At 39.9% G+C, this 12,493-nt stretch overlaps 1 protein-coding gene across 2 annotated transcripts; it reads right to left on the minus strand.

Annotated features, from left to right (window-relative positions):
• Window positions 1-892: 892 nt before the first annotated feature.
• On the minus strand, window positions 893-9,777 carry LOC147227434 (deoxyribonuclease-1-like). Of its 2 annotated transcripts, none has more exons than XM_086159203.1 (9): window positions 9,700-9,777; window positions 7,614-7,820; window positions 7,348-7,436; window positions 6,080-6,169; window positions 5,899-5,999; window positions 5,220-5,332; window positions 2,866-3,023; window positions 2,451-2,547; window positions 893-1,318 (listed from the first exon to the last, which is right to left on the minus strand). In XM_086159203.1, the coding sequence occupies exons 2-9, from the start codon at window positions 7,770-7,772 to the stop codon at window positions 1,208-1,210; spliced, it is 918 nt and encodes a 305-aa protein (XP_086015329.1). In that variant the 5' UTR covers window positions 7,773-7,820; window positions 9,700-9,777; the 3' UTR covers window positions 893-1,207. The 2 variants fall into 2 exon arrangements, with proteins under 2 accessions (XP_086015329.1, XP_086015330.1); XM_086159204.1 differs by lacking the exon at window positions 9,700-9,777 and adding an exon at window positions 9,161-9,306.
• Between the last annotated feature and the right edge of the window lie 2,716 nt (window positions 9,778-12,493).

Genomic DNA, 12,493 nt, shown 5'->3' on the forward strand with positions numbered 1-12,493 from the left:
TCAAGTACTTAGGGTCAACACTCCAGAACAATGGGGAGTGTGGAATAGAGGTAAAGAAACAAATTCAAGCAGGTTGGAATGGGTGGAGAGAAGTGTCAGGGGTCTTATGCCATAGAAGGCTATCACCCAGAATGAAAAGAAAGGTGTATAAGACCAACAATGCTGTATGGTTTGAAGACAGTGACATTGACAAAGACACAGGAGGCACAGCCAAAGGCACAGGCAAAGCTGAAGATGTTGAGGTTCCCTTTGGGAGTGACCAGGATGGATAGGATCAGGAATGAGTCCATCAGAAGGAGGTTTTGGAGAGAAGGTCAGAGAAACCAGACTGAGATTGTTTGGTCATGTACAGAGGAGGAATAGTGAGTATATTGGATGCTGGAATTGGAGCTGCCAGGCAGGAGGTCTAGAGGAAGACCAACAAGAAGATTTATAAACGCAGTGAGAGAGTTAGTTGTTGTGAGAGAGGAGAATACAGAGAATATTGTTTGATCGAGAAGGTTGATTTAATTTGGCGACCCCTGAAAGGAAAAACCCAAGGGAAAGAAGAAGTCAAACTTGATAACCAGCAAGCGTTACAACAATCACATACAAAAAATAATGTACATGGTGATAGCTTTAAGAGAGAATTTCAGATGGAGTATGTCGGATGTCTGAATGTCACAGAACATCCACAAATAAAATACATATCTGAGAATTCAACGCTCTTATTAAAAAATGGATTTGATGAAAACTGAAGTAGTAATTACAAAAACTAGGGGCAAGTGACTGGAAGTCTAATCTTTTCACAATTGCTGGGTTAATTTGCAAGTTTACACAGCGAACTTAGGATTTTTTGATTTACTTCACCATAATTATTGTGTGGATATAAAAACAGACATCACCAGGGACATTAATTTGAAAAATTGCAAAATTATAAAGAACAGCACATGCTTATCCTGACTATTAATTTTTATATGACACATTATAGTCATAGCTGCAACCTGAACTTTAAGCTTGGGGATTCAAAAATACCTTGAAGAAATCACATTTTTCATGTATTTTTTCATGTTGCAGTCTCAATATCTATCAAACCATATGTACGGTATACAACAGAAGAACAGGTAAATGATGAGTAATCACTTGGTTTCTGAGGGTGATATTAAAAGAATATGTATTTTTTAAGTTCATTTCTTGATTTTCCACATTTCATTTAACTATTCCAAATTCAGCTGTAGATAATTATGAGGAGTACAATGAAGCTGAGGCGGATAGAGACTCTTGATGCTGCACTCCTTAGCAGGACCTCCACAGGGTAATGGTCACTGACCTCCAGCGCCTGGGCGGAACATGAAAACAACATAGTCATCAGTAAGCAATGGAGATAGATTATAAGAGTTGTTATTTTAAATATTTTTATTGGTCAAATCGAACATATTGTTACCTTCTTCTAGAGTATGATAATTCTTTCAGATTCTCAATGATGTCAGTAGCATTCATCACATTACAGTCATTTGGGAGACACTTTTAACCAAAGGAACTTACAGTGGAGATACCGGGGACTGAACCCAGGACCTAATACATGCGAAGTATGCGCTCTATATATGAGCTATATACGACACATACCACAAACAATATTTCTAACATACCTCATGCAGCCAAAAATGCTCCCTAAACATTTGCTTTCTAGTCCTGTTTCATCTTCAGATTGCTAGTTTGCATGTTGATAGTTGCAGGTAGAAACATTTTTTTACAGAGTAAGAGTGATATAGGGAGCATAAGTTGGTGGCGAGATGTACATTTATGTACGGCTTAGAGATGGCTGCTCTGACCAAAAGACAGGCGACAGAAGTGAAGATTTTTTTTAGGGAGTGATGATGGACGGGATTAGACAGAGGCACATCGGAAGGACAGCCCAGGTTAAATGTCTTGGAGACAAAGTGAGAGAGACCAGCTAAAGATGTGTGGAAATATGAAGATGAGAGAAAGTGAACACATTAGTATGAGGATGTTGGAGATTGAGCTGCCAGGAAGGAGAAGAGCAAAACCAAAAAGGAGATTTTTATGGATGCAGTCATGGAGGATATGAGTCAATGGTTGTAAAAGAGGAAGATGCAAATGACCTGGCAAGGAACAGATGATCTGCCAGGGTGACGATAAAATAAGAACAACAGACAACTTTTACACCTCATCTGTTGCACGCTGATTGAGTAATGCAAACTCTTAGCTGGTGATTGCCTCCACAGAACTGTTTTATATTCATGGCCATCTAAATCCATAGTATGGTAGTATTTTCAGGATCATTCAAAAGACCTGGCTTTTTTCTTTAACAGCAACATATGAGCTAGTGTGTGTGCGGGTGTCCAAAAACTATTTTACATCGCATCTTTTACAGAGCATTGCCTTCAAAAGGTTAGTACAAGAATATGGTTAAAAGTATATAAAGGTAGTTGTTAGCTGAAGCCCATTACCTGGCCTTCTGTGAGCTGATATTCTGCTTTGAAGTCAAAAGGTTTGGCTGACAAAGGTACAACTGCATTGAGGAGGGTTTCTCCATTTACAACAATCCTGTTGACAAGAGCAACACCATATCCAGTTAAAATAAGGTAAATTGAAATATAAAGTGAAATATAATTCTTTGTAATATGTTTTCTTTTTTTTTGGTTTGCTGCAGTGCTTAATTTATGTCCTTGTGTGTGTGTGTGTGGGGGGGTCTTGGTATGTGAATAAGCCCCTGATTTAGACCAGCGAGACAATTAAGAGGACTAATTTGCACTTTTCCGAAAACAAAGATGGAGACAGAGTAAGCTTCATTTTAGCTACAGGTGCCAACGTACTCACGAGAACCTCTCTAGTTTCACATCAGCTTGAAGAATGTTGGTTCACCTGTCATATGCACATGCGGTGCTGGACCTCACAGTGGTGTCAGCCTCGTCGGGAATGAGCCAGTGGAGGTGGTTAACAGTGAACATACGAACAATCTTCTTGTACTTTTTCGCCAGGTAATGACAGTCTGCATTGAAGTCCCCGAGAAGCATCACATCCTACTCAAGACATATACGCATGAGAGCAGAGATATGAAATATAAAAATATAAATATAAAAAGACAAATTAACTGCTAAAAAGAATCACCTATAAACATTGGTATTTTAATGCCTTGGTTTCATGTTTACTTAGTGAACAAGTAAGGTCTTTACTACTATTTACTAGAATTACAACCACCTCAACAATAACTGTGAATGTGACAAATAAATCATGCTTTATATGACAGTGTAAAATATTATTTAAATTTGATGATGTGGCTGCAAAAAAGCAAAGAATCATATTAATTGTGAATGAATTCACCAAAAAAAGAGTATATCAAACAATCTAACAAAGCTTGTTCAGAAATGTATTGGAAGCAGTGTTATATTATTATCAAATTATTTTTACTCTGCTGATCAAAATAAATTTAAATTTAAAAGATTCCTATTTAGCTCTTTATAAAGCTGTTTTTTGAATGACCTTTTAAGGTGAAACTACCACTAAGTATGATAGCGTGATGTGCCAGGAATACGTCTCTTCATATCTAATGAGTTTTTATCTCTTTTAGTCCTTGTTTTGTCAAACTGGGTTTTCTGCTATATTATTGAGTTTTTGCTCTTTCATGGATCATTTCTATACTCCATGACTTGAGAAATGTGTTTCTAAAGTGATTAGAGGTGAGACAGCAGTTAGGATTCATCCACTCACGCCATGTCCTAACTCTGCTGTCTCTCCTTGTTTGTCCCAGCATTTGTTTATCTATTATTAATCATTGCTATTCATTCATGTCACTCCATTGTTGTTTAGTTCTAGTAGTGTCGAGTGAAATACTGAACCCCTAACTGCTCCCCTGGTGCTGGTGAATGGCAGCCTACTGCTCATGGTTCATCCATGATGGGTTAATTGCAGAGAATGAATTTCCCCACAGGGATTAATAACGGATAAATTATTATTATTTTATCCAAAAATGTATGAAGGATGAATATGCAGGGTACAGGTTGAGGAAAATCCTGAGAAGTGGAGGTATGCTCTGGAAAGCAGAGGAATGAAGGTTAGATGCAGCAAGACAGGAATATTTGTCTGTGAACGAGAAGAAACCGAATAGAACGGTGAGGTTACAGGGAGTGGAGATCAAGATTTCAAGTACTTAGGGTCAACAGTCCAGAGCAGTGGAGAGTGTGGAAAAGAGTTCAAGAAACAGGTTAAAGCAGGTTGGAATGGGTGGAGAAAAGTGTCAAGGGTATTATGCAATGGAAAAATATCAGCCAGAATGAAAGGAAAGGTGTATAAGATAGTGGTGAGACCGGCAATGCTGCATGGTTTGGAGACAGCAGCAATGAAGAAAAGACAGGAAGCAGAGCTGGAAGTCGCAGAGGTGAAGATACTGAGGTTCCCCTTTGAAGGGACATGGGTAGAGCAGGAATTAGTGCATCAGAGGAGCAACCCATGCTAAGATGTTTTTGAGTGAATGTCAGAGAAGCCAAACTGAGATGGTTCAGTCATGTGCAGAGGAGGGATAGTGAATATATTGGTAGACGGATGCTGGAATTGGAGCTGACAGCAGGAGGTCTAGAGAAAGACCAAAGAGAAGATTTATGAGAGGGGATATGAATTTAGTTGGTGTGAGAGAGGAGGATGCAGAGAATAGGGTTAGATGGAGATGGTTGATTTGCTGTGGTGACCCCTGAAGGGAAAAGAAGAAGAATTACTGATTTAACAGATGACTAAACCTTTTGTTCTGATCTAAAGTCAGAGTACTGATTTGTAAAACTGACTACATATAATATTTATTTACTGTAATATAAAACATTTTTTGGAAAATTAAAGAAAAACTAGATTATACATCAAGTCAGGGTCTTAAAATACTTTTGATGCAATCATGGTTGATTATTTCTGTATAATTTCAGGCATTTTTTTATTACCTACTCTGAATATTTCTTCAGTGTTTTGCAAGTTTTGTTTGAGTTTGTAATAATCTTTCAGAATGTTTATTCATAGCAATTAAAAAAAAAGAAAGAATAGTTTTCAGTGGCATTGTAGTTAGTGCCTTAACCTCACACCAGTAAGTTTCTCCTGGTGTCTGTGTGTTGTCCATGCTATGATGTATAATGCTATGATAGAACCCTGCCCACCACAACCCTGACTGCAGGATCAACAGTATAGAGGACGAATGAGTAAATATGAAATGTTCTACAGGTTGACTTCAGATGTATTACCTCAGTTTGCCACATCTTCCTCACTTGTTGCAATACATCATACAGCGCGTCAAGCTCAGTTGTCGTATTCGCAGGGGTCGTGTGCTGGGGTATGATCACAAACTCCTTTATAACTGACATAAGTACAAAAAGAGCTGTATAATTATACGTACATTTACATATAGGGCAAATACACATATATGAACAGTGACTTTTAACAATGCATTGTGTAATACAACATTTTGAAAATGGTATTTCTTGTGTGATAATGTCTATATTTTGAATATATAAGTGTCCAGTATGTGCCTCAAGAGAATATGTGCCGAATAAACCTTTTTGATTTTTGTAGGTCAATAATAGAATCTGCATTGATTGCTACTAGTGTCCTTAGTGTACAACCAGCAAAATCTATGACTTAATTCATAAACTTTAAAGTAAGCAAGGTAAACCTTTCTGTCACAAAATCACCTTAAAAAATGAAAAACAATAATAATGTTCTTATGAAACACAATTCTCAAACCTCAATTGAAAAAAATCTGAAAGTTTTTCAACAAAAGTACCTTCAGTGTATGGTATGTCGGGGGGTCTGGGTGATATGATAACATAATGTGTCACATAATTCAGTTTAAAATATGATTGTTGTAATGTAATGAAATAATATCAACCCAAGTTATTACAGTTTGAGTCCAAGTGAACTCACCAGTTTTGGGGGCTTTGAAGCGGACAACAAATGGCTCCCTGGAGAAGACATCACGATGGTCGGGATACTGATACTGACCAGTGATGCTTACCGAGTCTGTCCTGCACATAGAGTGTCAACAAGGTCTCACAATGTCTTGCTGTTTGATTTCATGGGATGAAGGATAAAGATGTTATCTCACCTGTAGACAAAGACGTACTGCTCCTTGTAGGAGTCCGACCTGCCCAGTCTTTTACTGGCTAAAGCCTTGTACTCTTGCTTAGGGTCAATTCTAAATATTAAGACAGCAATGGCAAAAGTTAATATAGAAATGAAAGTATCCTTTTTAAATATCTCATCTACTAACAAAGCTTCTCCCACTTTCTAGGTACTTGAACATTCGGTATGTTCTCTCCAAGACCCAAGTGCTCCTGAGAAATTGAAATGTAATTTTCTGTTTTTACCTCAACTATTAAGATGTCTTTGTATAATCTTGTGTTAACAGAACATCAATGACAGCAACCAATAATTTTATTTTTTCCTTTTCTTTTTGTATTTCTTGCCAATATATTAGGAATATATTATATTACATATATTGAGTAAAAGCATTAATGTTGTAAAAATATATTTTTTGGATATCTTTTTAGTAACTTTGGTAACTACATTCAAGTAATCCCTATCCACACTCTTATAGTCATGTTTTTTATGATTGAATTTTACACAATACTTTGCTTATAGTTAGGCAATTTAAGTAGTAATAGTATCTTCCAGACAGTTCTTTAAATGACTGTTATTCTCTGAGTCGTTGTTTCTGGAAAGTAATTTCAAGCAAGTTTGAGATCATTTTAAAATGCTATCGCTTTCAAATGCATAAGCTGTGCATGTGTTATTGTAACTTTGCATGAACTTTTGAAACCAAGCTGCCATTTAGAAACTTAGAAACTTCTCTGGACAAGATGTAAAACCAAAAAACTTAGAACAAGCTGTTGATACAAAGGCAATCATAAAAGGAAATGTTTTCCCACTTGAACATCAGAACTTTTATTCTCCACACTACCAAAAGAATATGCTTTAGCTAAGTCAAGCTCTCTTCTGCTTCAGCCTCACTTAGGCATTGCACAGTATATCATGTGTAACTGAATGGGAGGCCTCAGCAGAGTAATGAATATATACAGTATGATCAGTGTATGATTATACATCATAAAGACAGCTCTTCTGTGGAATCATTAGTCATCTCATTTCACATCTCATCAGGAAGTAAACCACATTTCCACCTAAGTATGTCCATAAACAAAGCTCTCCAGCATTTGTGGAACAGCTTTTTGTTTGTTGTGAGTACCTTTCATTGCTCTTTAGTGTTTTAGTGCATTGTAGCATAATGTATGTCTGTGTCTGTGTGTGTGTGTGTGTGTGTGTGTGTGTGTGTGTGTGTGTGTGTGTGTGTGTGTGTGTGCGCGCACGCGCAATTACTTGTTGAGGCTCTCAAGCAGTTCTGGAACAGCTTTTTGTTTACTGTCTCTGACTTCTTGGAGCAGACACACATCGCAGCGGCTAATGATCTGGAGCAGATTCAAGACATGAGTGAGGTTTTAGGAATAACTCCTGAAAGTTGTCAGTGAAGTTATTTGTTAATTTTCATGTTACATTTTGCCCATTGTTGAGTAACATCTTGCCTATTTCCGTCTTTTACATAATTTTAGATAATATAAACATGAAATGCTTTGACCCTGTCTTACCGAGATCAGTATGCGCATAACATTTTGCTTCTTGGACTTGGATTCCCCAAAATGTTGCAAGTTGAAGGCACAGATCCTGAAGTCTGAAGCACCCTGGACATTGCACATGCTGGCCAGGAAGGCACAGATGAGGAGTGGAGAGCACCTCATGTTATGCATTCAGTGAGGTGGTCCTGATCCTGACAATGATAAGTCATGGAAAAAAATCTGTAGAACAAAAGAACAGAAGTACAGTGTTTTATTCAAAAACAATTACATTACTACGATAATTCTGGCAGCTGGGTTCAGATGAGCCCAAAACTGAAATAACTGAACCAACTTCCTGATTTGGGATGAAGTTTGGTTTTCAAATAGCTGAATAATACAACACTTATGGCACTTTTTGAGTAAACAGGCCCTGGACCAGTCTCTGGCCAGGCATGATTGTTGGGATTTGGGGTGGCATGGGCACACAGCCTTTAGAATTCTTGCATGAAAACAATATTCCATATTTGATTGTAGTGGACAACTGGGGCCTTCCTGTGTACTTGTGCTAGCATGGGTTCTTTACAGGTTAACTAGCTTCCACCAAAAAAACAAAACAAAAAAAAAAAAAACCACAAAGATGAAGCAGGTAGGTTGAAGACCCTAACTTGTATCTAGGGGTGTATGTGGGAGTGAACAACAGTTTTGTGATACCAGGCAGAATCAGGGGGGCTGTATCGGACCGTATGGACCAATTGTGTAAATGGTGCCAAAGATCCCATTTTAACATACAGTTCAGCATGCTTGTATTGGATCTGAGACATTTCAGGTTGTCCGATTTTCATGTATGTGAGCAAAAGTGTGTTTGATGCATACTCCAAAAGCTTCTTGGAAATAGTATGCAAGCAACAGGCATTTTATTAGGTGTTTTATCACATGATGTAATACAACAAAGCCTGTGCAGACAAGATTACAGGGAAGGGTCACAGTAACTCCAACGCCTCTCTTACGATATACAAATCCGCATCTTATTGAGTTTGAGATGTTATCATGCACATGAATAACTAGCCGGTAGACAGTGGGCTGAAGCAGTAGCATATTTTGAATATGTCTGACAGCTGACAGGTTAGCTCATTGACGATCCCCTGTCGTCCATGCAAACATGGATGCTTGTTCACTCTGTGAACAACAGTAAGTGGTGGTGGTCTCACTCTACAAAAAGAAAGCATTCAAGAACCAAAACTATTTTAGAAGTCCCTTTTTACCACAAAGGTCAAGCCAGTATGTTGTGATGCATTCTTTAATGGCACATTATGTATAAGTTGTGTGTGTATGTGTGTGTGCGTGTGTGTGTGTGGGGGGGTATTGCATTTAAGAATTCTTGGAAAAAAATATGGTAAGAAGGTGAGGATTCACACCCACAACACTCATGGGTCATGTATGAAAACCAGTGTAAGTGACTTGTCACGCAAAATTTCCTTTAAAATAGGTCGAATGAAAATAAAACATTTCTTGTCCCCGTTAGTTTTTAAAACAGCTAGGTTGACATCGGTGATCACATGCGGTAGAAAGATACAACTTACGTCTTGCGACGTAAGTGCCGGTGGGACGCAGAGTGGATCTCCCGAGTGTCCCATTTTCGAAAAAATGCGATCACTACTTTGGATAGAAAGGGCGCGACAGGAAATGACGTATTTTCTAGCCTGAACCGACTCAGTGCGGAAGCGATACGATCTATTGTGTTGCAACTAGTTTCTGTTCCTTTAAAGGAAAGACCCAAGTTGGTCTTTTAATATGTCTTCGAGTAGGAGTAAAAATGAGCCTCAGATGAGTTACATAGTCTAATGTCAACTTGCTTGCTGATTTTCTTTATTTCTTGTACTTTTTTCATTTAATTCCTAGCTACATTTCAAAACGCGGTACCGTTATGGGTAAAATACGGGCCTATACAGCCTGTGACTATTCTCTTGATTTTTTCCACACTAATTATATCTATCAAACACACATCCAGACACATGCAGACCCACGCTGGCAAACAAATATATTCCTGACAATGTCCCTTTCCATTGTAACAATCCTTTCTCTGTACATGATGTGAGGAACAAGTAAGACGCTAACTTACAGAACGCCTGGTATGTAGTGATGTGTCGACGAGAGAAAAAAAGCGTCTCGAAGGGAGCCGGCTCCCCACCAATCAGGAGCCGGCTCCCTTCGAAACGCGTTTTTATTTCTCTTGAAGGCGCACGTGATTGGTCAATATGCGTGGCGTCGTCTCTGTGTCTGCACTTGGTGTCTCTAAATGCCAATCTTCAGTAGAGACTGCTGATCTTTTTCTTTTTGATTTACACATTTTAATCTATATTTTTTGCGTGTTTATCAGGGATTCTGTGTTGTTTCAGTCTGAATTGGTTAAAAGTTGATGGGGAAATACTTAAAAGTTCTTGTATGTTATAGTTTATTAATAGCACTGAAGAGTTAATATTTTTAATTTACTTTTTGTTGAGTTGTGTGTTTTTCAGGGATTCTGTGTTGCTTAGTATAAAAAAGTCAAAAGTTTAAATTTGTTAAAAGTCCACACAAAATGAATTAATAATTAATAAAAATGTATTATCCTACTATATTATTATTGCCTTTATTTTTTTTCACTCTACAGTGAATTTTTAACGAAGTTAAAGTGTCTCAGAGATTTCCTTAGTCTCGACTGGTCTCAGACTCAGCCACCATACATTTTCTATATTTAATTCGTTTTGGTTCATAAAAACAAAATAAACATAAATAATAGGCGCTGTATTTTGAACACTAGCAATCCACACGGCGCGATCAGTTCCGCTGATCCACTAGGAAGAGTTTTCCGCTCCCACTGTCTTCTTTCACAGTGTCTCAGAGGTTCTAACCTCGACCAATCCTACATCACATCACCTCCTCCCTTTCCTTGGGGACGGTCTTTTGAACCCTAACATCGGCAGAGACAATTGTCTCACTGTCTGATATTCCGTTAGGTGGAGTTTTCAGCCCCCACTGTCTTCTTTCACAGTGTCTCAGAGGTTTTCCTAACCTCGACTGATTATGGATTGATCCCCAATAGATTGTGCACCATATGTGTGTCAAAAAGTGCTTATCTCACTTAGTTGAAGCGGTTTTGGTACAGAGCATAAATAACTTATGAATTATTTCAAGCTGGTGTCTGGTGCTGAAATATGTTGAATAGGACATAATTCTGCACAATATATGTCATATTCATTGTAATCCAACCACCGGTTCAAAAGATATAGCCATGTGGTCAAAAAGTTCTTTTCTCACCGAGTTGAAGTGCGTTTGGTACAAAGTGTAAATAACTTATTGTCACGAATCACAGGGGCGGACTCGAGCAGGGAACCACACTTCAGAACAGAGATGGGTGGTTGGAAGCGCTTTTATTTGGATTGACATGGCAGGGCGAGTTGCAGACGGGACAGGTTGCAGGCAGGACGGGTTGCAGGCGGGACTGCAGAGACTGGGTCTCACCAGGACGGGTTGCAGACGGGGCTGGTTGCAGACGGGGCGGGCCCCAGGCAGGGTGGCAGACTGGACGGGTTGCGGGAAGGGAACAGAGGTCACACCGGCCGACTGGGTCCGGTCGTGACGAGGGAAGGGAACAGAGGTCACACCTGGGTTCCGGTCCTGGCAAGGAATGAGGTCCGGTCCTGGCAAGGCTTCACAGTGGTCTGTGAGGACCACAATCCCCTGGCGCCAGGCAGAGCGTGCCGCTGCCCTTTATAGGGATCTTAATTAGCGGCATCTGCTGCAGTTGGCGCCGATTACAATGGGGATCAGGTGTACACCCTGACAGTACCCCCCCCCCTCAATGGGCACCTCCTGACGCCCCACGGAGCCGGCCTGGGTGAGTGTGGTTCCCCGAGTCCATGTTGGCCAGGGGATTCTGTCACGCAGTGCTTGGGCGGACTCGAGCAGGGAACCACACTTCAGAACAGATGGGTGGTTGAAAGCGCTTTTATTTGGATTGACATGGCAGGGCTGCTTGCAGACTAGGGTTGCTTGCAGACTAGGGTTGCTTGCAGACAGGGCGGGCCCCAGGCAGGGTGGCAGACTGGACGGGTTGCGGGAAGGGAACATATGTCACACCGGCCGACTGGGTCCGGTCGTGACGAGGGAAGGGAACAGAGGTCACACCTGGGGTCCGGTCGTGGCAAGGAATGAGGTCCGGCCGTGGCAAGGAATGAGGTCCGGCCGTGGCAAGGAATGAGGTCCGGCCATGGAAGGGCTTCACAGTGGTCTGTGAGGACCACAACCCCCTGGCGCCAGGCAGAGCGTGCTGCTGCCCTTTATAGGGATCTTATTTAGCAGCATCTGCTACAGCTGGCGCCGATTACAATGGGGATCAGGTGTAAACCCTGACACTTATGAATTCTTTCAAGCAAGTTACTGGTGCTGAAATATGTTGAATAGGACATGATTGCGCACAATATATGTCAAAATCACTCCTGTCCAGCCACAGGTTCAAAAGATATAGCCATGTGGTCATAAAGTGCTTATCTCACTGAGTTGAAGCGTTTTTGGTACAAAGTGGATATAACTTATAAATTCTTTCAAGTTGGTATCTGGTGCTGAAATATGTTGAATATGACATAATTGTGCACAATATATGTCAAAATTACTGTAATCCAGCCCCATGTTCAAAGGCTTTAGCCATGTGGTCAAAAAGTGCTTATCTTACCTAGTTAAAGCGGTTTTGGTACAGAGGTTACATAACTTATGAATTCTTTCAAGCTGGTGTCTGGTGCTGAAATATGTTGAATGGGACATGATTGTGCACAATATATGTCATATTCATTGTAATCCAGGCACATGTTCAAAAGCTATAGCCATGTGGTCAAAAAGTGCTTATCTCACCTAGTTAAAGCGGTTTTGGTACAGAG

The sequence above is a fragment of the Fistularia commersonii genome, chromosome 14 (assembly GCF_037954325.1).
Source record: "Fistularia commersonii isolate RoL2024-O1a breed Wild chromosome 14, RoL_Fcom_v1.0, whole genome shotgun sequence".
Taxonomy (NCBI): Eukaryota; Metazoa; Chordata; class Actinopteri; order Syngnathiformes; family Fistulariidae; genus Fistularia; species Fistularia commersonii.

Coding starts and splice junctions, on each gene's coding strand:
- LOC147227434 (XM_086159203.1), bottom strand. CDS start 7,772: ATGCATAACATGAGGTGCTCTCCACTCCTCATCTGTGCCTTCCTGGCC. Junction 5,333..5,898: donor CTTCAAAGCCCCCAAAACTG/GTGAGTTCACTT, acceptor TACTTATGTCAG/TTATAAAGGAGTTTGTGATC. Junction 2,548..2,865: donor ACCGCATGTGCATATGACAG/GTGAACCAACAT, acceptor TCTTGTCAACAG/GATTGTTGTAAATGGAGAAA.